The sequence below is a fragment of the Pongo pygmaeus genome, chromosome 8, assembly GCF_028885625.2.
Source record: "Pongo pygmaeus isolate AG05252 chromosome 8, NHGRI_mPonPyg2-v2.0_pri, whole genome shotgun sequence".
NCBI classification, from domain to species: Eukaryota; Metazoa; Chordata; class Mammalia; order Primates; family Hominidae; genus Pongo; species Pongo pygmaeus.
This window is the reverse complement of record NC_072381.2, coordinates 102,478,047-102,502,452: the sequence shown is the minus strand read 5'-3', so window position 1 is coordinate 102,502,452 and position 24,406 is coordinate 102,478,047. Positions and strand designations below refer to the sequence as shown.

Below are 24,406 nucleotides of genomic sequence, written 5' to 3'. Positions count from 1 at the left end.
ACACATGGGAAGTGGCCCTCAACTCCTGGTACACGTGGCTGAGAGGACTCAGATGGGACTCACGTCACTGGGCTGGGGAGACTCAACCTCAAATTTCCCTTCCAGGGGGTTGCCCTGCTGATGGCAGATGAGCAGGGCCGGGCTTGGTGGAGTATTCCTGGCAGAAGCAATGTGCCAGGCCTGCCTCCTCCCCACCCGTGCAGCGGGAGCAGGTGGTCCGGCTGTAGGGAGGCGGTACGGAGACCCAAGAGAGGGAGGGGCATGGGAGAGGAAATTGAAAAAACAGAGGGGGTCTTGGGGGTGTGCGGCTGGCCAGGCAGTTGTTTAACAAGTAAATGTGCCGGGCACGCTAATGAGCTGTGCCCATTCATGGCGAGCTGCCTCCTGAATTGGGGAGCTGGCCAGGTTCTGGGGTGGAGGAACCAGGGACGGGAGCCAAGCTGGGGAGCTGCCCACTGCTTGGGCAGGGCCTCCTGTGATGGGCTGTCGGGGGAGTCTTTGTCCTGGGTCTGGGGGGCTCCTTCCTTCCCTCCCTTCAGAGGGAAAGCCAGGCTTTGCCAGGCAGCAGCAACTCAGCCCAGGGCCTGCTTGGGATTCACTGTCCAGGCTGGTCTGGAAGCTTCTAGGGCAGGGGCTGGTTCTCAGGAGCCATAGGCAGGGCTGATCTTGCACCCCTGCTCACTCCCACCTCTCCTTACACCCCTTCACTCTGTCACTCTGAGGACCAAGGGGCGTGTCGCCCAGCTAATCAACACTCTCTCTCTTCTCCACATGGGTCTTGGCTTCGAAGGGGCCCTCCAAGGTCCTGGGACCAGGGAGCTACTGCTGGAGCAGAAGGCTGGAGACATCTTCAACAGCCTGAGTGCCGTCCGTGACAGGCCTACTAAGCGCCAGGTGCTGGGGTGCGTGTCTGGGTGAGCGAGTGAGGATGCCAGGGGGTGGGCAGGGGTATGGGGTGTGGAGGGGTGTGGAGAAGCAGCTGCAGGTACTAAGAGGGGATAAACAAAGCAGCAGGCATGGAGGAATGTCACTCTGTCTGAGGCTGCGGGGAGGGCATAGATAGAGGGGCTGGGGCCCCATGAAGCAGGAGCTGGTGAGCTGCAGGGCACAGGCAGCCCTCTCAGACTCCGGCCTGGTTTGTGAGAAGCTTCCCTAATATCCCACCACACAGGCACCCCTGAGAAAGCCCTGCCCCCTGAGAAACTGAACTTATGCTCAAGAACCCACTTACTGGATGGAGGTCATGGACACGGATGTGTGAAAACTTTAAAAGAACTGTCAAAAGCCCATAAAATCAGCTGCATAAATTGTAACATACTGTGCTATGACAGTAGAGAGACTGCAAAATTTTCATCAACATGGAAAAGAAAAAGAAAACGCCTGAGCCTTGGGTACCTGGTGGGTGATAAGGCTTCAACCTTGTGGAGTCTATCAACTTCCCCTATCCCCACCGCGGCGGACACTCTCCCCACCAAATGCATCCATGCTGTGTCTGGACCCCGGCAGCTCCTGAGATGGGAGGTGCTTCTCGGGCTACCCAGCTGTGTCCTCTTGCCAAGCAGCCTCACATCAGGGCCCCGACTGCTGGACACTGCCCCAGCGAGCCACAGCTGTCCTTGGCTTTGAGAAGATCTTCGTCTTTTCTGGGGTTGAGGAGAATTCTCTCCCCACCTGGATGTCCCGTTCACACCCACGTCCACACATGCCTTACAGTGACGAAGGTCCCTACCCAGCCGGGTGTGAGGCCTGGGTCTGACGGAGCTGGCCTGTGGGATTCTCTCCCAAGCAGGCCGCCCAGAGCTATGCCAGCCCTCTCTGTCTCCTTTGATGACAAATGGAATATTCATTTTCATCTGTTTCCACCTGTCAGAAATGGAGGAACGCTGGTGTGAGTGGAGGAAGACGTTTGCCAGATTTCCAAGTCCCCTTAATGTCTGTCCCTCTCTTCTACAACGGGGGAAGAAGCCCGTGTAACTGTATGGTACACATGTGCCCTGCTGAGCAAATGTCCCAATCAGAGCCATTCTCATCCTGGGCATGGTGCTGGCTTGTTCCCCTCTGAGAAGTGGGTGCATTGAGGTAGGAAGGAGACTATACTCGGCCTAGCGCTTTCGTGGACCCTCCCCCTACAAAGCTCCATCCTCAAAGTCCAGGCTAAGTAAGGTTGGTGGTTTGAGGATGCCACCTGGGGCACAGGCACAGGGTTTCCCTTAACCAAGAATTGACATAGCGAGTCGGGTGGGGCCTAGAGGCCGCTGCTGCCGTCGGGGGATGGGGGGAAACGGGTCTGACCCCCCGGGAAGGCGTCCAAGAGGGAAAATAAGATCTCCCTCCCACCCTGGACTAGCAGCTGGGGCCGCGGGTGCCGGGGTGCGTGCATCTAAATGTGCGCATCCTCGCTGTGTGTGTGTGTGTGTCCGTGTGTGTGTGTGTGTCCGTGTGTGTGTGTGTGTGTGTGTAGAGCCAGGACTTGGCGGGTCGAGCCACACCCTCCTTCCCTCCTCTCCCATCCACCGCAGCCGCCTGCCCGCTGACGGCGCCTCGGAGGTTCCACCTTTGAAACTGTAGGCGGCTTGCAGCCGCCGAGTGGTCGTCGGGAGAGGGGGGCTGCGGGGGGGCGGGCGGGGAGGAGCCTGGCCCTGGATGTGTGCTTTTCGATTGATGGATGACTGCCGGGTGGGAGCGAGCGCGCGGGTGTGTGTGTGATCGTGTGTGTGTGTGTGGTGTGTGCGCAGGGTGCGTGCGCGCGCGGGGCCTGCCCATTTTCCTCCTCGCAGCAGTCAGTTGGGAGCTGGAGGGAGGCAGAGGGAGACGCAGGCGGCGAAACGGCAGAGGAGCCGAGCGCCCTCCGCCCAAGGCGCCCTCCCTCCGTCCGCGCACAGGCGCCGTCGCTTGGAGGAGCAAGGTGCCTCCCAGCCCGCAGGGGCGCCGCGCGCAAGCCCGCGGGCTCTTCGGTGGCTCTGCCCCGGGACTGCACCTGGAGGCGGCCCCGGACGGGGATGGTCAGCGGCTGCTGCCCTCTGGCTCGCGAGCGGGACGCGGTGAGGGCACCATGGCGCTGACGCCCGGGTGGGGGTCCTCGGCCGGTCCGGTCCGGCCGGAGCTCTGGCTGCTGCTGTGGGCAGCCGCGTGGCGTCTGGGTGCCTCAGCGTGCCCCGCCCTCTGCACCTGCACCGGAACCACGGTGGACTGTCACGGCACGGGGCTGCAGGCCATTCCCAAGAACATACCGCGGAACACCGAGCGCCTGTGAGTATGGCCCCCGCCCCTGGCTCCCTGGCTCCGAGGTTGCCCTCCCACCCAGACGCAATTCTGGACTTGGGGATGGGGGCAGGACCATTGGGGCCCGTCCGGGCTGCGCAGCCCACAGACGGGTCAGTGCCTGCCGGGGTCTTTCCCGAGCCAGGAGCCAGGAGCGCCGTGGTTTCCCCATCCCTGGGATTCAAAGGGCCCTCGGCGGGGTTGTCAGCTTCCATCCTCACACCTGCACCCTGCACTCCGCACCCTCGGGCCCTCCCCACTGCGCCAGCGCTTTATTCCTCCAGGGTGCCTGCGAACTGGTGCCAGAAAGCCTTCCTTGCACCCAGGAGGGACCCTTCCCACACTCGCCAGGCACAGTGTCTCCTTTTGGGCACATGGGGCTACGGCCGCGTTCTGAGCCAGCTGCGCAGATTCCCGCTCCCAGAGCTTGCTCCTGACGAAGGGCAGCAGGGTGGGATGGAGGCTAAGTTTCTGTTCTGCCTCTTCTTCTCCATTGTTTGCCCCAGAGCCTTGAGAATTCTTCCCCTGCAGGTGCCACGCATTGGTCCCCTACTCACCCGGCTCCCTCCACACCCAGCCATCCCCAACACAGGCAGACAATGGGACCTGAGGGCTTTGGGTATGGGGCTTGGGGTATGTAACATTCAGCACCCGGAAAGGGGTAGGTGTGTCTTGGATGGAGAACCGGGTGGATAATGCCAAGAAGTCAGGAGCTTGGAGAGGGGGGCCTAAGGTTAAAGATACTGACCATGACAAGTCATAAAAAAACCGTATTTCTCTTCCCCTGTTCTCTCTCACTTGTGAATTCTTGAGGAAACTTGACCCTTTTTTTTCTAGACCCACTAAGCTAGTAGAATGTGTGTGTGTGTTTGGGTGTGTTTGAGTGTGTGTATTTACAGACCTTTATACTTTGTTTTCTGTGACTCTCCTGCAGAATGTGTTTCTGTGTGAATTCCTAGTATTAAGGGGCCACCTTAATAGCGTGAGGCCATGAGAGTCCCCGTAATGGGCTGTGTGTGTGTAGATTTTGGTCACATGCAGGGCCTTTGTACTGCTCGCAGAGGTGACTACACCAGGAGATTTTTGAACAGGGCTTTGTAGAAGGCTGCTGGCTCCTTTGAAACCTACCTACTCCTTCCCACACTCCTCGGTGACTGCAGTAGCTCTCAGGAAAGGTGTGCATATTTTGATAACTTTCAAGCACATTTTCATGGCCCCCAGCTGGTCAGAGACAGAAATCTGACCCTGAGGAGAGCTGTCTCCTGAATCAGACTCTGTACCAAAGCCAGCAATTAGTGAGCACACATTTGCCCCAGACTCTTCTTGGCTGCATCTGAAAAATTCCTGTGGAGGTTTTAGAGAATTTGCAATCTAGATGCAATCTAGATGGGAAGTGTGTGTGTGTGTGTGTGTGTGTGTGTGTGTGTGTGTGTGTGTGTGTATGTGTGTGTGTGTTGCATGTGTATGTGTGTGTGAATGCTTGTGTGTTACAGGGCTGGGGAGAGGTGGTACCAAACTGAGTTTCTGTGGGCAGCGTGTGCATTATCCTGTGTGGACCCAGAGAGGAACTGAGGGTCAGAAATCTGTCCAGGGGACTCCTGCGGTGGCCTGGTCACCCTCCATGCCTGTCCCCTCTGTACCTGCTCCCTGCTCCCCTTGCCTTGTCCACCAGAGTTTCTCCTGAAGCTGCTACCCTGGTTGCAGCCTAGATCTAAGACACATTAGCCCCTCTTCTTTGCTTTTGAATCTTGAGTCTTAAGGTCATCTCCTCCATCTTTACTCTCTCACCACCTTTAGTGTTTAAGACTTCCATGAACTCTTTAGCTCTTTTGTGATCAGAGTGAGATGAAAATGAAATTTCCTAGTACAGAGGAAAGACGTGGCGTTCTGGGAGCTATACCGCCTGGGTTCCCCAGCTCTGTCACCTATTAGCTGTGTGACCTCGGGCAAGTTACTTAACTTCTCTGAACCTTAGTTGCTTTCCATCAGGAAAATGGGGCTGAGGCTACATAAGATCTCTGGTTCTTGTGAGGATGGAAGATCATGTATGGGAAGTGCCTGGTACCTTCTGATGCTCGCTAAGCGAGAGCCATAATTACGATAGGATAGGGAGGGGAATCTCATTATTTTAATTCAGCAAATGTTTCTGAGCCAGGAACTGCCCTGGGTGCTGAGGCGTCAGCAGGGAGTGAGCCCATCCCTGTCCTCAAGGGGCACATGTTCTAGAGAACTGGGCAGAGGACCTCTAATGGTGAGCTCTCAGGAGAGGGCCAGGCAGCCTCAGGGAACGGGCTGTGGGAACACTGGGGTGAGAAGCCCTTTTCCAGGGCGAAGGGGTTTCTCAGAGGATGGGCCACTTTATCAAGGTTGGTTTGGATTTTGCCAAGCACAGAGGGCAGGCAATCTAGGCAGAGGGAACAGCTGGGCTCCAGGCCCAGCACATTCTGCTGCTTGTCAGGTCATGGGGCCTGCTTTCTTGCAGACCTCTTTTTTTTTTTTTTCCTTTTTTGTAGAGATGAGGATCTAGCTATGTTGCCCAGGCTGGTCTCAAACTTCTGGGCTCAAGCAATCCTCCTGCCTCTGCCTCCCAAAGTGCTGGGATTACAGGCGTGAGCATAAGCAAAAAGCCAGCAGGTGTGAGTATGGCCAAAAACCTGCAGGTGTGAGCATGCCTGGCCCGATATGGGCAGATGGACCAGCTTGTCCCTGGGGCTGAAACATGCTGTGGCCAGTGGCCAGTGGGTGGGATGGGACTTGAGGCTGGAAAGAGATGTTGGGAAGGGTCAGGAAGACTTTCTATATGTGAACTTTTCCTCTGGGAACTTCCTAGTTGGAATCTAGGGGTGAGTTATCCTGGAGAAGTGGAGCAGGTCTGATCTTTGCCATGTGGGCAAAGCTTCCTGGACTGGGAAAGCGCAGGGAGCCCGCCTGTTCTCCAGGCAGCCCGTGAAAGAGCTGCTCAAAGAGGAAAAGAACATCTTGAAAGAGGCCTTGGTGAGAGCCCAGGCAGTCTCAAAATAACTGTGGCAAATGCTCTCTCTAATCAATATGAGTGTCGTGCAGTATCAGAGCCTGAAACAGCAGCTTCTTCTGAGGCTGTGAAATTTTTATGGACTGCAGCTGTGCATTTGCCTTTTGTCCTTTGGGCAGTTTCTGCGGCAGCCTGTGAGGCCCAGCAACTTTATGATCATATATTCTATAACTCTGGGTCCAGGCCTGTCCCCCGAAATGGAAAGAAATGGTCATCGGTTTGCTGTGGGGACTACTGGAAAGAGGTTGGGTAGGCCCCAGAGCTGCTGAGGAAATTGGTTCAGCCAGAGGGGCTGTGGGACTGGTCAGCTGGGCAGGGAAGGGATGCTAAATAATTCACTGTAACGAACAATTAAAATACAGAGCCAGGGCTGGGAGAGGCGGCGGAGGCGGCCCGGGAAGCTTCCTCTCTTTGTACTGCCCAGGCGCAGAGGGACCCAGCCATGGTCACCATTAAGTTATTTTGTTTTCTTCCACAACGACCTTGACTTTCAGCTGGAGTTGATTTTTAATTAAAAAAATCTTTTAACTAGAGTGTCCAGGAGAGTGTGACAGGAGAGTGCAGTATGTGTGGACATCACTGGTTCCCCCAACCCTGGGCACCCTGGGTATTTGAGGCTTGTGGAAGATTCCACTTGTAGGTGCAGAGAGGGGAAGTTGTCCGAGGATGGAGACAGGCAGGCAGGGCCTCTGGGAAGGCCTACTGTTCTCTCTTCGCTTCCAGGCCCAGCACATCCTGCTGCTTGTCAGGCCTTTTTTTTCCCCTTTTTTGTAGAGATGGGGATCTAGCTATGTTGCCCAGGCTGGTCTCAAACTTCTAGGCTCAAGCAATCCTCTTGCCTCAGTCTCCCAAAGTGCTGGGATTACAGGCATGAGCCACCATGCCCAGCCTTGACATCCTCTTTATATGTCCTTCCCTCCTTGCCAGTTCGTCCACCCTGCCCTATCTCCATGCCCGCTGTAGAGGCCTGGGAGGCCCTCTCTAGATTCAGCTCCCTGAGCTAGAGGTCCTATTTAACAGGGCTGAGTGGTCACGCATAAGGAAGGCTGCCCAGGGCATCTGAGGCTGATCCTCTGGGGAGCCTGTTTGAAATTCCAAATAATAATTGGATGGTGACCTTGGTAAATGAGGTCAGGGGCCACTGCAGCCACATCTGCCATCAGGGCCCGATTGGATCTGAGCAGGCCACCATGGTCTCCTGCAGCAGAGGCCTACGCCGTGTAGGGGAGGTGCCTCTTGGCAGGGCAAGGGTCTCCTGCTTGCTTAGGCTTTGGTGTGGTCACCGGCCCACTGGCTTATTGCTGGGCTCTGAATGACTGGTGTTAGGACCCCCATGCTGTGCCTCTCCTTGCTCTGAGACCCAGTTTCCCCATCTGTAAAAGGGGTTGACGACAGCTGTGCAGGTTGATAGTGACGAGTAAGTGAGGCAACGTGTCACGCTTGGCATATGGCTGGTGTTCGCCCTTCTCTCGGCCTCTGGGGCTGATAACACCTACTACCTCAAAGGGCCTGTGCACTCACTCATGCTACGGTTGTGAAAATGCTTTGTGATTCAATCATTAGGATATTATTGTTATTATTTGGGAAGCTCAAGCTAGAGGCTCGAGGGTTTGGGTGGGGCAGAAGAGAGCTCGGGAGGTAAGGGTTTGAGCGTTGCCTCTCTTGCAGTCTGTCTGCTTAGAGCATAGTCTGTCTGTTTAGAGCACTCATTTACCTTTCCTAGGCATCTCTGCCCCTTTCCCTTGGGATGTGGAGACAGAGTGGGGACTGTATGCAGGGCGGGTGGTCGTGATGGCAGGGCTGTGAAGCCAGATTGCCCAGGTTTTTAGCCCCACTCTGCCACTCAGCAGCTGGGGGAGGGCCTTGGGCAAGTGATGGGGTTTAATTCCCTCATTCAACAGATAGCTATCTATTGAACGTCTGCATTGTGCTCGGTGAATAGTGCTGGACAGAAACAGAAACCCGAGTTTTAGTCCAGCAGGGGAGATAGAGATGAATGACATAGTATAAGAATAAGCACATAACTGCAAACTGGGATAAGTGCTCTGGAGGAAAGGGCGACTTCTCAGAACCCCATTTCCTTGCCCATAAAGTGGGGATGATGATAGGGCCTGCTTCAAAGGGTGTCATGAGGATTAAATGCGGTAATGCTCGCAGGGGCGCTTTGCACAGGGCCTGGCAGACAGCGACTGCTCAATAAATGGTAGTGTTATTATTGTTATTAAGGTGACACAGAATTGCAGGGATGTGAAGGAAATTTGGGCGTCACGCTGGATCCCAGGGTGGCCCTCCTCTTCCCCATCAGGCAGCCGCTGGGAACCCTGGAGCACAAGGGGAGGGGCTGATCTTCCTCGGTGCCCCTTCTTGGGAGGGGCGGGCTGTCGGTGGCCCAGGCTGCCGGAGGCTGCCAGCAGGGGCGGCCGTGCTCTTTTGGGGCTGGGCGGCTCCTGCATTATTGGGAGCAGACGGGTGCTTGGCGGAGTTGCCGCCGCCAGTTCTGTGCCGGCATTAGCAGCTCGGCGGGGCTCTTGCTTAATGGGATTTTCTTCCCAAATGCTGTAATTATCGCCATACAAATACTTATTACCCAGAGCAGATGATGGCCGGGCCTTGGGCAGTAGCCAGGGAGCTGGGCTGTGCTGGGGGGTGGGGAGGGTGTGGAGAATTGGCTCCTCTTTTTGACGGAGCTCATGACCCCCTCCTCTCCTTTCTGGAACCCAGCCTGTGGCGGACAGACAGCTGTTGGGCACCTGCAGGGTGCATAGCATCGTTGAGAGAGGCCTGAGGAGCTTTCAGCCTGGTGAGGGAGAAAGAACAAATGTGTAAGGATGTCCGTAGAGACGAGGAGCACAGTGGCTACCAGCCCAGGCTTCAGTACGAGAATGGCCCAGTTTGAATCCTGGCTTCATCACCTACCGAGAGATCTTAGACAATTCACTAGTGACTCAACTTCCTCATCTGTGAAATGGGACCAGTGACAGCATTTACCTCGTAGGGCTGTGAAGTTAAGATGAGATGATTTTTTTGAGACGGGATCTCACTATGTTCTCCAGGCTGGTCTCAAAGTCCTGGGCTCAAGTGATCCTCCTACTCAGCCTCCCAAGTAGCTGGAACTACAGGCATGCATCACCATGCTCAGCTAATTTCCTAGTTTTGATAACTGTCCATGGTTATGAAAGAGGTTAATGCTAGGGAAAGCTGGCTGAAGGCAGCAAGAATAAAGATTAATAATTAGAATAGAGTAATGCCTGGCACATAGTCAATGCCCCATCAGCATGGAGATGAGGCTGATGAGAGTCGCTAGATGGGAGTGAGATGGGGAGGAGGGATTGAATTGTTGTTGTGTTGTGGAGGTAGGGTTTGAACTGGGGCTTAAAGGCTGGGCAAGACTTAGGTTAAGTAGCGAGGCGAAGCGAGGGTAAGGGAGTTTGGGAGCATTCAGAAGGTATGCGCCATGTATTTGGGAAGGAGAGTGAGAAGCAAAACCCCCCTGAGGGGCGAAGATTTGTGTTGGTGAGTTCTGGGAGAGGAGATTAAAGAAATGGGTGGGCACCAGGCCATGGGGCAGGGAAATGGGGGCCCCCAGAGGAGGTATGTAAAACTTTTTGTTAAATTTTAAAAAACAAATAAATGATTTTTAATAAACTTATGGACTGGTGCAAACATCACAATCCAATTTGCTTTATCATAATCACACACACACACACTTTCTCTCTCTCCTCTCTCTATCGCACACACTCATAGATAATTTTTTTTCTGAACCATTTAAGAATAGCTTGCAGACATCAAAACTTTTTTCCTTTAAATATTTGGTGGGTGTTTTCTAAGAACCACAAGGCTATCAACATCAGAAAATTAAACATTGGTGCAAAACTATTCTCTACTCCAGAATTCACATTCAGTTTTCATCAATTGCTCTGATAATGTCTTTCATGGCGATTTTTTTCCCAGGTCCACAATCCTGCCAGGATCGCACATGGCATTTAATGGTCATGGTCTCTAGTCTCCCTTAATTTGGAAGAGCTTCTCAGCCTTTCTTTGTTTTCCTTGATCTTGATATTATTGATGTATGCAGGCCGGTTATTTTGCAGAATGCTCCTCAGTTTGGCTTCGTCTGATCTTTCATCACAATTACATTCAGGTTATGCATTTTTGCCAGGAATGCCAAATAATGACTCCATGTCCTTCCTGGTGCAACATGTCAGAAGGCACATGATGTCAGTTTGTGCCAGTATTGGTGATTTTGTCTTTAATTACTTGATAAGTTGATGTCTGCCAGGCTTCTCTGCTGAGAGGTCATTGTTTTCTTCTTTGGTATTAACAGGTAATTTGTCGGGGGATTGTTTGAAGCTGGGTACACATTCTGTTTCTCATCAAGCTTTCATCCCCTGACTTTTAGCATTCACTGATGATTTTGCAACTCCATCATTTGTTCTCTATTAGTTGGCTTTCTACCGTAAGAAAGAACTTTCCCTTCTCCCTCATCTGTTTTTTTTGAGATGGAGTTTTTGCTCTGTTGCCCAGGCTGGAGTGCGGTGGCACAATCTTGACTCACTGCAACCTCCACCTCCCGGGTTCAAGTGATTCTCCTGCCTCAGCCTCCTGAGTAGCTAGGATTACAGGCACCCACCACCATGTCTGGCTAATTTTTGTATTTTTAGTAGAGACGAGTTTTCACCATGTTGGTTAGGTTGGTCTCGAACTCCTGACCTCAGATGATCCACCCGCCTCAGCTTTCCAAAGTTCTGGGATTACAGGCATGAGCCTCCACGCCCGGCCTGATTTCCTTCTTTTTTTATGGTTTCCTAGTACTCTGTGGTGTATATGTACCACATTTTCTTCATCCAATCCGCCGTTAATGTCCTGCCACCACTTTGACTTTAACGTGGTTAGACTGATTTTGGACTTCTGACTTCCAGAACTGAAAGATAATACATTTGTGTTATTTTCAGCCACTAGCATATGGTAATTTGTCATAGGAATCTACTACAGTCATAGAGTTCAAAGCTATTGCAGAGGTCAAGAAACGAGGGGAAGTGGGTCTGGACCAAGGCAGAGAGAGCAGAGAGAGTAAGTGGGAATGGCATGGCAGACTCTGAGGCTCGAGCCTGAAAGAGTGATCTTGGGACTGGAATAAAGCTGGAAAGGGTGACTGATTCTGGAGGAGAAGCTGTGAATTTGGCTTTCGCCTGTTTTCTTTGAATTGCCACTAAAAATCTACGTGAAAAAAATGGCCCCAGAGGTCATGATGGGGAAGGTTACTTTGGAGAGTATTCAGGCTGGAGAGAGAGATGGGAGGGCCTCAGGGGAAGTGCTTCAACCTATGAGGGCAGTGGAACAGAAACTTTGGTGGGAATAAGGATCTCCTGGGAGGCTGGCACAAAATGCAGATTCCCAGCCCATTCTAGAGGTGCTGGCTCTGTAGATCTTCAGCAAGGCGATTCCGGTGATTTGGATTCCGGAGTGCCCAGGGCACAGTTTAAGAAACACTGCTTGGTGCTGGGGTTTCCTGGAGAAGAAAGCACATCCTCCGAAGACTCACACACATTAGCTCCCACCCACATTAGAGGGCAGGAGGAAGGGAAGGCGTTGAAGAAGAGATAGTGAGAGGCGGGAGGAACTCCTGTCCTGTGTTTGACAGTGGAGAGCAGTGGCTACACGTTTGTGGATTTGAACCTGGGCCGAGTAATCATTGCAAAGGCCAAAGGAGGAGTCTGGTGAAGAGGAGGAGGGTTAGCAGTGTGGAGAGCATTCAGTCCGTCTGAGGAGGAGGGTTAGCAGTGTGGACAGCATTCAGTCTGTCTGAGGAGGAGGTCCAAGGAAAGCTTCTGGAACAGGAGATCAGGGGTCACTGGTAAAGTGGGCAGAGCAGTTTCCTGGGAGAAGCGGAAGGCAGGAGGCAGATGGCCGGCAGCGAGTAGGTGGTAAGGAAGTTTGCAGAGGAGAGGACAGGCATGGGAGCTCGGAGGGGGAGCAGGCTCAGGAGAGAGTTGCCTGCAGCATAGAGGCAGGTGGACTGGAGTCTCTTGGAGAGGGAAGAAGGGAGCCAGGGCTCTTGGGGAATGCGGAAATGGGGAGGGCTGGCAATGGGCCAGAGAATGACAGAGGCAGAGAGAGGTGAGAGGGAGTTTTGATGGTGGCTGTGGTCGTGGTCATGGCTTAGAGCCCCTCCCTCTTGCCAGCCTCAAAGGAGCTGCTTTACCTGAGTTCCCTCTTTTACTCCTCATAACACTCCTGGGAGGAAGGTATTACTCACCTCTGCTTTGCAGATGAGGAGAAGGTTCAGAGAGATGGAGCCATCTGCCCAGGGTTGAACAGCAGGCTGGTAAGTGGTAAGCTGAGATTCCCTGAGTCTTGAGGCTCTGAGATGTGCCTGTGTTTAGTTTTTAAATTTGACTTCTGCTCTATAGTCTTAATGAGGCCTGACTTCATTCACTCATTCATTCATTATTTGCCAGATATTCATTCAGCATCTATAAAACACCTGCCAGCTTAGCACTGGGGCTGTAAAGGCAAATTGGCCGTGATTGATTCCTGCCTGCACATGTTTGCTGGGTGCACCCATGTTGCAGGCTGGTATAGAGAGCGAGGTGTCTGGTCTGGGGGTGGAGCATGGTGAGCAGAGTTGGGCAGATTCAGGGAGGTGGTGGTGCAGGCGGAGGTCAGTGGCGGGTGGCCTCCCAGGGTCCTGCATGGATAGAGAGCATGGAGGCCTAGGGGCTGTCAGTGGGACCCTGGCTGCAGGGCTGTGGTTTGGGGGTAGGTCCCAGACCTGGGAAGGGGATTGGCAAGAGCAAGGCAGGGCCTCAGAAGTGAAGGGACTGGGGTGCACTTTGGGCCTCAGGACAAAATCCCATGGAGTTGGGATTAAGAGCTGGGCCGTGACTACCTCACACCCACTGGGATCGCGACTGTCAAAAGAACAGAAAATAACAAGTGTTGACGAGGATGTGCACACTGTTGGTGGGGATGTGAAACGGTGCAGCTACTATGGAAAACAGTATGGCGTTTCCTCAAAAAATTAACAGTAGAATCACCATATGACCCAGCAATTTCACTTCCAAGTAAATACCCAAAAGAACTGAACGCAGGGTCTCAAAGAGATATGTGTACACCTATGTTCAAAGCGGCATTATTTACAATAGCCAAAATGTGGAAGCAAGCCACATGTCCACCAACAGATGAAGGGATAAACAAAATGTGGTCTATATATATAGAATAGAATATGATTCAGCCTTAAAAACGAAGGACATTCTGACGCATGCTACAATATGGATGACCCTTGAGGACATTGTGCTGGGTGAAAAAGCCAGTCATAAGACGACAAACACTGTATGATCTCACTTATCTGAGGTACCCAGAGGAGTCACATTCAGAGACAGAAGGTAGAAGGGCAGTTGCCAGGGACTGGTGGAGAATGGGGTAACTCTGTAGCATAGAGTTGCACTTTGCAGGTGAAAAAGTTCTAGAGATTGGTTTGCACAACAATCTGAATATACACATTTTAAAGTAGTACAGTGCACTACAGAACTATCCACTTAAAAAGGATTAAGATTGTACGTTTTATATTATGTATATTTTTACCACAATTAACAACTAATTATTATTATTGTTTTTTAAAAAGAGCTGGGTCCTGGGGTCAGATGTGCCAGAGCTCAAGTCCTGCTCCTCAACCAGCTGGGTGACCTGAAACAGGTCATTTAAACTCTTTAGGCCTCAGTGCCCTCATCTATTAGTCAAGACTGACAAGGAACCTCTGAGCCAGGTACTACTGTGAGGCTTGAATGAGCTGGCTTGGTTGGGATACTACTGTGGCAATGGCTATTTCTCCAGCCAAGGAAACAAGATGGGTCCCCAGGAGCCCAGGCGCAAGGGTGGAGTGGATCGGTAGCAAATGGGCCCTGGCATGGGGTCCCTGCCTTCTCCTCCTTGGGGCTTCCCCACTGGTCACATGTCAGAGGGTGGTCCCAGGCTAGAGTTGGTGTCTGGCTGTGGCTCAGCCTGGTGGGTTGGAGGACTGGGATGCTGGGAGCCCTGGCTCCTCACCTACTAAGGCCTGAGGATGTGGGGAAGGCCCAGCTGGCTGATGGGAGTGCGTTCAAGGCCTTGACTATGGTATGCCAGCAGCCCCTAGGCTCAGTGGGCAGGGTTGCTCTGGCAGCCTATATTCAGTGAGCACCTACTATGTGCCAGGTGTCCTCACAGGTGCCGGGGATACAGCAGTGAGCAAACCAGCTGTGGCCTCTCCCCTCACAGGTAGCTGGGAGACTGGCCTTAGGCAAAGGACCTCCTATTGACCCGCAACTCCGATGGCAGTCCGAGCTCCAGAAGAGATAAGTGGGCTTTTGGGGAAGCTGGTTTAGAGGAGGGCGTTTGACTGGAGGCCTGAAGGCTGTTCGGACAGGGAGCCTGGTGCATGTGCTGGGGGCAGGGGAAGAGCTTGCTGAGCTCTAGGCTGCTCCAGGCCAGAAGGAAGCGCTGATATTGAAGGGAACAGAGGAGCAGAGTGGAAGCCCTGCGGCTGAGGGGCTGGTATTTTCCTATTAAAGGGCTGAGGAATAATTATTCTTCTACCCCCGGGGCCAAGGCAGGCTGGTCAGAGGCCTCCGCCCTTCGGGAGCCCCAGCTACCCTTTACTTGGGGTCAGATTCTGTGCTCACTCTGCCCTTCTGGGCTCAGGTCTCCAGGACTTCAGAGTCCTCCGATACCTGCCAAGACTTGCAGCTGCGCTCAGGGATCCCTCTGTGACCCCCTCCTTCCCCATCGACCTCACATCCTGGAAACCCCAGGCTGTACCCGCTGGGGCCTCAGGCCCTCTGCCTCACCGCTGCTTGAGGCCAACGCTGGCTTTGCTCAGATCCTCGTCACCCCCACTTGAGCCTGGGAGGTCACGGCTGCAGTGAGCTGTGATCATGTCCCTGCACTCTAGCCTGGGCAACAGAGTGAGATCCTGTGTTAAAAAAAAAAAAAAAAAAAAAGGATGAAGCTGGGATTCCAGCCCAGGCCTGTGCCTGCAAGGCCTGAGTTATTTGGCCCAAACACTGAGCCACTTGGATTGGCTTCCCAGCTCTGCCACTCAACCTGTAGGCTCCATTTCCTCATCTGTAAGGTGATGTGAAAGATGCCTACTTCCAAGAGATGTTGTGAGAAGTACGTGGAGCTCATGTTTATGAAGCAGCCAGTCCAGTGCTGCCCTGTGGAAGGGACCTGCCCTGTTCCACTGGCTACCCTGGCTCTCCTGAAGCCTGAGACCGCCCCTGAGCAGGAGGAAGACAACCCATCCTTTCCTCTTTCCTGCTGAGGGTGTCTGGAATCACCCAGCTTCTCACTTAGCAGCTTGGACCCTAAGGACGCTATTTCCTTGCTCATATTGGGCTCACTTATGAGAATGGAAGGACCTGGAAGAAAGGAGGTTGTTGGTAATGTAGGAGCATCCTCTGCGTGTGGAGCTTTTTTGGGATGATGTCCATTTGGGGAGAACGTTTATTTCTTTTTCTCTCTCTCTCTTTCTAAACTTCTCTCTCTCTCTCTCCCTCCCTCCTTTCTCTCTCTCTCTCTTTATTTCTGTTTTTCTTTTTCTTTCAACAGGGTCTTGCTCTCTTGCCCAGGCTGTAGTACAGTGGTGCAATCATAGCTCATTGCAACCTCAACCTCCTGGGCTCAAGTGATCCTCCCACCTCAGCCTCCCAAGGAGCTGAGATTACCACGCCTGGTTAATTAAAATAAAATTTTCTTTGTTGAGATGGGGTCTTGCTATGTCGCCCAGGATGATCTCAAGCAATTCTTCCCACTTGGCCTCCCAAAGCACTGGGATTATAGGAGTGAGCCACCACGCTTGGCTGGCGAGAGCATTTCTTAATGTGTGTGTGTTTTTATTTTTGGAGTAGGGAAACAAAGAAACATGGAAAACCCACTCAACTAATGCTATTTAAACTGTGAGTTTTAATGCAGATTCCTTCCTGCATTCAAGAAGTCCTTATTGAAACATCCATCATGTGCCACGTTCTGTGTTGCAACCTGGGGGTACAATAGTGAGAAAACATAGTCTGTGTCCCCAGGGAGCTTCTAATCTCACGTGGAGGCTGGGACATCAGTCAGGGAATCCCCCAAATTAATATAAATTGGCTCTGGCTGGGGGAGGTGGCTCATGCTTGTAATCCCAGCACTTTGGGAGACAGAGGCAGTTGGATCACTTGAGGTCAGGAGTTGGAGACTAGCCTGGCCAACATGGTGAAACCCTGCCTCTGCTAAAAATGCAAAAAAATTTAGCTGGGTATAGTGGTGGGTGCCTGTAATCCCAGCTACTTGGGAGACTGAGGCATGAGAATAGCTTGAACCTGGGAGGTGGAGGGTGCAGTGAGCTGAGATTGCACCACTGCACTCTGGCCTGGGTGACAGAGCAAGACTCTGTCTCAAAAAAAAAAAAAAAAAAAAAAAAAGCAATATAAATTGGCTCTGATTTGTGCTACAGAGGAGAGGGTTGGGGCGCTCTGTGGGCCTGTGATAGGAAGGTTTGCCAATTGGAGTTTGTAGGCAAAGAGGAAGGAAGGAGCATTCCAGGCAGATGGAGTAGCAAGTCAGAAGGAGCATGGGGCAGGCTGGGTTGGTGGACACAGAGCAGGCCACTCCGGAACTTGTAGTTCATGGTAAGGAGATTTTTTTTTTTTTGAGATAGAGTTTTGCCCTGTCACCCAGGCTGGAGTGCACTGGCACGATCTTGGCTCACTGCAACCTCCGCCTCCTGGGTTCAAGCGATTTTCCTGCCTCAGCCTCCCAAGTGGCTGGGATTTCAGGCACCTGCCACCACGCCCGGCTAATTTTTGTATTTTTAGTACAGACGGGTTTCGCCATGTTGGCCAGGCTGGTCTCGAACTCCTGACCTCAGGTGATCCACTTGCCTCAGCCTCTCAAAGTCCTGGGATTACAAGCATGAGCCACCATGCCTGGTCAGTAAGGAGATTTTTGTCTTGATTCCAAGAGCAACGGAAATCCATTGAAGGCTTTAAGTGGCGAGTGACATGATCAGATTTGCATCTTGAAAAGACCACTCTGGCTGTGGCTTGGAGAGCAGATTGGAGGGGGGCCAAGGTGAACGTGGGGAGCCTGTGAGGTGGCGCTGCAGGGCTTAGGCTCGAGGATAGAGGCATGGGGTGGGTGTTGCAGCTGGCAGGTGGGATGGGGGAAATGCACCCGGGCCACCCTGCAGATTGGGGTGTTAGGCCTCTGTGGGCCCCTTTACTGCTGTCTGGGCAGTGGCTGGGGACAGAAGTTCTTTCTTTCCTCCGTTTTCCCTGTCTGACTCTGCAGACTCTCAGCGCCGCAGCCTTGGCCAGGGTAAGATTTCAAAGCAAAGAGCTGGGTGTACATTTCCCGAATAGGCTTGTCTTATTCGGTGACAGTGTGCGTGGTTTCTTTTCTTTTTCTTTTTTTTTTTGAGACCCTGCAGGAAGGGTGAGCCTCCCCATCCACTGCAAGCGGTGATGAGGAAGGAACGTTCTAGTCCCTGAGGGAACAGGAGTGGCTAGAGCTCCAGGGTGAGAAATTGCGAAGCTGGCGCCAGGAGCCCCCAGAACAGCCCGCGGGGGGACCAGGGAGTTTATTCCTGCAGCCCCAGGAAATCCCAGGGTTTCTGTTGGTTCCTCACAAACACCCAGAGACTGGGGATCAAATTCTTGTTTCCCGAGAGGATTCAAGACATCCTTGTGTGTTTTTGTTTTTCCCTTGGTAACTTTGCTTTGGAGGATTTTCTCCAAAATCTTTTGCCACTGAGGTTTTCCTTTCAGGCTAGGACCACACAGGAATGGAGGGAAATCAGGGCCATTTGCCACTGGAGCATTTTTCCTCCTTGGGGAGAAGGATAGGTGTAAACTCATGACTTTTGGAAGAGGGAGAACCCTCTTAGGGCGTCTTCCCTGGTCTTCAGCTTCCTGGGTCCTGCAGGGAAGTGAGTCTCTGACTCCTCCCAGTTCAGCTTGGCCCTGCCAGTCCAGCACCGGCTGGAGCTGAGCCAGAGGACACCACCTCCTGGCAGAGCCATGGTCCTACAGGAAAATCACAACAGTGGCAGTAGTAAAGATAATTGCAGCAGGTAATACTGCTGTAGAGAGCACGAATTGTGTGCCGGGCATTATTCTTGGTGTTTTAGAAATATCAAGACATTTAAACCTCACCACATTTCCAAGAGGTGGGTCTTACCATCATCCTCATTTTTTAAATGGGGAAACTGAGGCACGGAAAAGCTAACTTACATGCCCATGATCACACAGCCAGTGTAATGGTGGAGCAGGAATTTGAAGCCGGATGGTCTGGCTCCAGAGCCCACACTCTTGGCGACTAAGAACACTTAACTCACCCTGGCAGGGGAGCTCCCGATGTTGTTGTGTAGGCAAAGCACATGGTTTTATTACAGAGCTCCTGTGCAGCCGTGTCCTCTCCAAAGCCCTCAAGTTATGTTCTTCAGTTCTGTCCAAGGCATGGCCACTCGAGGTGAGGGCATGGGATGAGGGGACAAAGGGAGAGTCCAGCAACATGGGGACTTGTGACATAGGAGACAGAACGTGGAATCATACTGGCTGGGGTCTGATCTCACCCCACCACTTATTAGCCGTGTGGCACCATGCAAGTTGCTTCATGCATCCGTGCCTCAGTTTCTTCCTCAGCAAGTTGGAGAGCATATGACTCCCCTTATAGGTTGTGAAATTAGAGTAAAATGAGATGAAGCATGCTTAGGGTCAGGCCTGGAGCCTGCACACAGTTGGTGCCCAGGAAGAAGTGGTGGGTGTGGGCTCTAGTGGCAAAACCTCAGGGAGCCCAGGTGGGCTCTGGATCTTGGGATCTTCCTGACACTCGAGGCTGGGACCTGCCCGGGTGGGCCTACTCCACCAGCTGCCCTGGCTGCCCTGGGCTTAAGGTCCTAGCAGCATCTTCCAGTCTCCCCCGGCAGCTTGCTGGGGGAGGGGGCTCTGTGGCAACATTGAGGACCTCCTGTTGGAGGAATCAGATGCAGCAAAAAATGTCCTCCTTGCCTTATTCTAGCAGCCTCTGCTAAGGGGAAGTGGCTAGCTTAGGTTGTGAACTTGATCCTGGTGGGAGAGAGGGTGGGCTACCCAGAGGAGGTCACTTTCTCAGCCTAAGTGGCAATAATACCTCCTTAGGCAGCAGCCCTCAGACCTGGGAGCTTAGTGAGAGCTCTCAGGCTGCCGGCTGGGGTGAGGGGCTCTCCCCTGAGAGGAGGCATCAACCTCTGCATTAGAGAGTAAGGCTGATGGCGGCAGGCTGGGGTGAGCTTGGGCCTCTTTTGACATTCTGGTCCAGAAGCAGGGCCCCCAAGGGAGAGGCTGTGCCTGCCTTGCTGTCTGCGCCATTGTCTTTTTCTCCCTGCTTGTCTTAGGTCTTGTGTGGAGTGGGGTGTAGGAAGTGAGGAGGAGGGGTGGGACTAAGGAATGCACCTCCGCACCTGCACTGTGGGGGCTGGTACAAAAGGGTGAGAAGAGAGGTGTGCTAATGTGGGGTGTCATCAGAATGTCGTCTCCACCTCTGCCCCGCCTTAGTGGGAATTCCATCCTCAGGGATTTTTGAGTTCCATTTTGGATCCTGCCTTGTTCAGATAAGTCAGTGTTTGCCTTTGCCTCAGTTTTGCCATCTGTGAAATGGGAATAATTATCATAGTCAATTGCTTTAGTTGCCATGAAAAGGAATGAGTTATGAATGATGTGTAAAATTCATCAGATTTTTCATGACTTTGACCAAGTAATTCCATTTACAGAAATGTATTCCTCCCAAATGCTCATCAAGCTTTATACAATATTGTTTATAATTGGACAATATCTAAACAGCCCAGGGATTCCAGTCACAGGGAATGAGGGAGGGAGTGGTCCAGTAACTTGATATATCCAAATGAAGGGACACTTTATGGCCAATCGGAATCTTAAGTGGAGAACACACAGTGTATGACGTTGTGGAAGGAGGGGGTAACATTTATGTCTCATTCATCCTCTTATCTTCAGAACCTTGCAAAATGCTTTGCACATAGTAAGTCTTCTGTAAACATTTGTTGAATTAACTATATAAAAATCATTTCCAACAAAAACAGGTTTGAGGGCAAATATTTCAGAACATTAATAAGAGTTATTTCTTAGTGATGGGATTATGTATGACTTTCATTTTTTTCTTTATTTTTTGGGAAATTGAAAAATATTCAGTAATGTGCATAGTACTCTTATTTTTAAATGCAATAACTTTTATTTATATGTTGGGTATTATGGATATTATATGTTGAATATTATGTTGGTTTATAACAACATAGATGTCTTTTAAAAAATGAAAACACTGCAAAAAAGTATAAAAAAGAAACTAAGGTCACCTTGAGTCCTACCACTTAGCGGTGACAGCCATTATTATGTGGCATGCAGCCCCCAGCTCATTCTGTATTCATGTGTGTGTGTTTGTGAGTTTCTACATAAGCAGTTTATTAGTCCGTTCTCACACTGCTAATAAAGACATACCCGAGTCTGGGTAATTCATAAAGGAAAGAGGTTAAATTGACTTACAGTTCCACAGGGCTGGGGAGGCCTCGGGAAACTTACAATCATGGCAGAAGGGGAAGCAAACACATCCTTCTTCACATGGCGGGAGCAAGAAGTGCAGGAGAACTGCCCTTTTTAAAACCATCAGATCTCATGAGACTTATTCACTACCACGAGAACAGCATGGGAAAGACCCACCCAGATGATTCAATTACCTCCCACCGGGTCCCTCCCATGACACATGGGGATCATGGGAGCTACAATTCAAGATGAGATTTGGGTGGGTATACAGCCAAACCATATCAAGCAGGCTCTTAGAAAAGGGTTGTCTTGTGACCTTTTCCCACGTTCTGTGTCATGCACAACTTTTGTTGTCAAGACAAACAGATCTGTACCATTTTAAATGGCCGCATGGTATTCGGTTTCGCAGATGTGCTGAATTCAACCAAGCAATACTCTACTAACGTCCATTTAACTTGTTTAAGATTTTTCCTCTTATAATCAATGCTGACATATTTTTATAATAGAAAAACAACAACCAAAAGTGCCTTGTGGTTTTAGGTTTGGGGATAAACATTTCAGCCCAAAGAAAACCAGCCCTGCTTGGGAAGAGAACCACTTTCAAAGGGCTTCATGATGACATTCTCAGTGTCTGAAGAAAGGCCGGGGTGCAGAGGGAGCAGGTTGGGGTGCAACACAGTGAGGCTCAGAGTGGCTGTTTCGGGAAATAATATTTAGTTCATTGAAAAATGACCTTTACATTAAGCAGAGCCATCTCTTTTGGAGAGGGTGTCCTTGCAGCATTTAGGGTGGGGAGGCAGCTCAGTCAGGGACTCTCACCAATGGCTTGTGTTAGCTTGGAAAGGCCTCAGGCCCCTCTGAGAGATCCTGTTAGGAAAGCGATGAGGAGCAGGGAATGAGTTTTTGCGGCTGCTTCTGAGGATCAGGGGCCAGGCTCACGGGACAGACAGCGAGAGGATGCGTTGAATGTTGAGACAGTCCGACCTGGTAGAAAAAGTCTGGGCCCGCGGGTCAGATGGCCACGGGTTCAGATTCCTGTTCTGTCAATTACCAGCAGGTGACCTTGGGAAGGCACCTAGCCTCTTAGAGCCACTCTGATCTGTAAGATGAGCACAGTTACTAATTTTTGCATTGTGTGAGGGTGTGCATAATGCCCAGTTCCTGGATGATGCAGAAAAGGAATCCATGTGTTGTTGATCTTAGTGGAAGCAACCCGAGAACACCACCCAGACCAAACTCTTTCTTTCTTTCTTTCTTTTTCTTTCTTTCTTTCTTTCTTTCTTTTTCTTTCTTTCTTTCTTTCTTTCTTTCTTTCTTTCTTTCTTTCTTTCTTTCTTTCTTTCTTTCTTTCTTTCTTTCTTTCTCTTTCTTTCTTTCTTTCTTTCTCTCTCTCTCTCTTTCTTTCTTTTTCTTTTCTTTCTTTCTTTCTTTCTTTTTTTTTTTTTTGAAACAGAGTTTCGTTCTTGTTGCCCAGGCTGGAGTGCAATGGCACGGTCCTGGCTCACTTCAACCTCCACCTCCGAGGTTCAAGCCGTTCTCCTGCCTCAGTCTCCCGAGTAGCTGGGATTACAGGCACCCGCCACCATGCCTGACTAATTTTTTTGTATTTTTAGTAGAGACGGGATTTCAACATGTTGGCCAGGCTGGTCTCGAACTCCTGACCTCAGGTGACCCACCTGCCTCGGCCTCCCAAAGTCCTGGGATTACAGGTGTGAGCCACCGCACCAGGCCAGACCAAACACTTTCTAAACACTTGGAGGACAGGGACTTTGTTTCTCAAAGTAGCTTGGACTTGGGTTGAGCTCTTGGCCATACCCAGAACTTTTGACTAAAGCTGGCCAAGTGAGAAGACTGGGCTGTAGATGAACATGGGGTGTGTGTGTGTGCGCGCATGCGCGTGCGCGTGTGTGTGCTCATGCGCATGTGCATGTGTGAGCATGACAGTGTTCAGGAAGAGGAGGAGGCAAGCGGGGAGCTGCCCCAAGGAGACAGATGGCAGAGGGGACAGCTGGAGTGAGGCCTGAGGGAGATTCTGCTGTGTGGGGCTCAGTGGGGGAACTTTCTGGGGTAGGGGGAGCCTCCCTTCTGGAATGGCCTGCCTTGGTGAGGCTGAGCGAGGCTGGGTGGGTCCTCAGGTGGGTCCGAGGTGGCCTTGGAAGGAAGGAGGGGCCAGGCAGCCCAGCATGGGGTGAGAGGAGGAGCTGTAGGCCTGGCCCCAGGACCCAGATGGTGGGGTGGCCTCGCTTCCTGGCCTGCCCTCCTGCTCACTGCTGCAGGGCTGGCCTCCTGGCAGGCCCCCCATTCCCCTGACCCAGAGCCTCTGCTGGCCCTCGGTTTCTCCTCTGTTTGCTCTCTCTGGCCTTTTGTGATCTGGGCCTGCCTTCCCTCAGCCCTGCTTCTGACAGCTTCCAACTCTCCAGCTGTCTGCTGCTCCTTTCACCCTTCAGCTACTCTAGGCCTGATGCAGTGTGGTCCTTGGGGCACGTCTGCTCCCTCCCTGTCGTGTGCAGTTCTTCCTTGTCTTTGGGCCTCAGCTTGAGTCCTGCTTCCTCAGTCCTTTAAAATTGCACGGCCCTTCCTGCTCTCTCCTGCTTAGAATACGGACAGCTTGCAGGAGCCAGTGCCACCAGATGATAACACTGGTGTCCCCATGGGGCCCTTTGCAAGCGTAGGCTATGCCCTTTACTTGCTTATACCCTGTGCTAACCCTATAAGGTAGACACAGTTGTCATCCCCATTTTATAGATAAGGAAACTGAGGCTCAGCGAGGATTCTACCTGAATAGCCTCTCTTCTTGACTAGTTTCCAGATTCTTCCCTGGGTGAATGTCTCATCTCCAACTAGACTGAGCTGCATCAGTGGGCAGAAACCACGTTTTTGGTTTCCACAGCACTCTCAGTGATACGCCCTGTGCCCTGCGGTTCCAGTGGGTTGGATGTCAGCTGCGAAGAGGGCCCAGCTTGTTGGGTCTTGACACAGACTCAACTCACAGAAGCCCCCAGCCCCGCTGATGAGATGACTGGCTGATCCAGGTGGGGAGGGCACCTGGAGCAGGGCCCCTGGCCTGGGGGCTCACCCTGCTCACCCCATTGCTTCCTTCTTTCCTTCTTCCTCCAGGGAACTCAATGGCAACAACATCACTCGGATCCATAAGAATGACTTTGTGGGGCTCAAGCAGCTGCGAGTGCTGTGAGTATGGGGTACTCCCTCCCACCCCACCCCCCAGCAATGCCATGGCAATCCTGGGCAGGGCCCTGGCTGTGGGTGGTAGGGTGGTGGGCTGGCTGGGCCCCTCTACCATGGAGTCAGTCTTGGCAAGACATCCTGAGGGGTGTTGGGTGGGGTGATGTTGAGTCTTGAGTCTTAACTCATCATAAGGTCCGTCACCCTGTGCTCTCAGGGTAGTGCAGGGGTCCTAGGACCTCAGTTCTTTCAGAACTCCCACCTCTGCAGTTCTGAGGGGCTTTGGAGGAGCAGGGACCTCATGACCAATCGTCTCTGAGGTCAGAGCTGACAAGCCGCTGGGCACGGATCTGCTCCAGAACCCCCCGACCTCTGCCGCTTCCCA

General features: G+C 52.1%; 2 protein-coding genes across 3 annotated transcripts in view; both read left to right on the top strand.

Annotated features, from left to right (window-relative positions):
• ARHGAP19 (Rho GTPase activating protein 19) overlaps window positions 1–1,212 on the top strand; it is a 101,498-nt gene extending 100,286 nt beyond the window's left edge. Inside the window, exons 12-13 of the mRNA XM_063670055.1 lie at window positions 791–914; window positions 1,172–1,212. Of these exons, the coding sequence (XP_063526125.1) occupies window positions 791–914; window positions 1,172–1,181 (134 nt within the window). The 3' untranslated portion in view covers window positions 1,182–1,212. The remainder of the gene's footprint in view (window positions 1–790; window positions 915–1,171) is intronic.
• A 1,423-nt stretch (window positions 1,213–2,635) lies between these two features.
• Window positions 2,636–24,406, top strand: part of SLIT1 (slit guidance ligand 1) — a 187,958-nt gene continuing 166,187 nt past the window's right edge. The window contains exons 1-2 of one of the 2 annotated variants that reach the window (XM_054435415.2): window positions 2,636–3,249; window positions 23,956–24,027. In XM_054435415.2, coding sequence (XP_054291390.2) covers window positions 2,666–3,249; window positions 23,956–24,027 — 656 coding nt within the window. In that variant the 5' untranslated portion in view covers window positions 2,636–2,665. Of the gene's footprint in view, window positions 3,250–23,851; window positions 23,871–23,955; window positions 24,028–24,406 lie in introns of those variants that run through there. The other variant, XM_063670051.1, reaches the window with a different exon arrangement.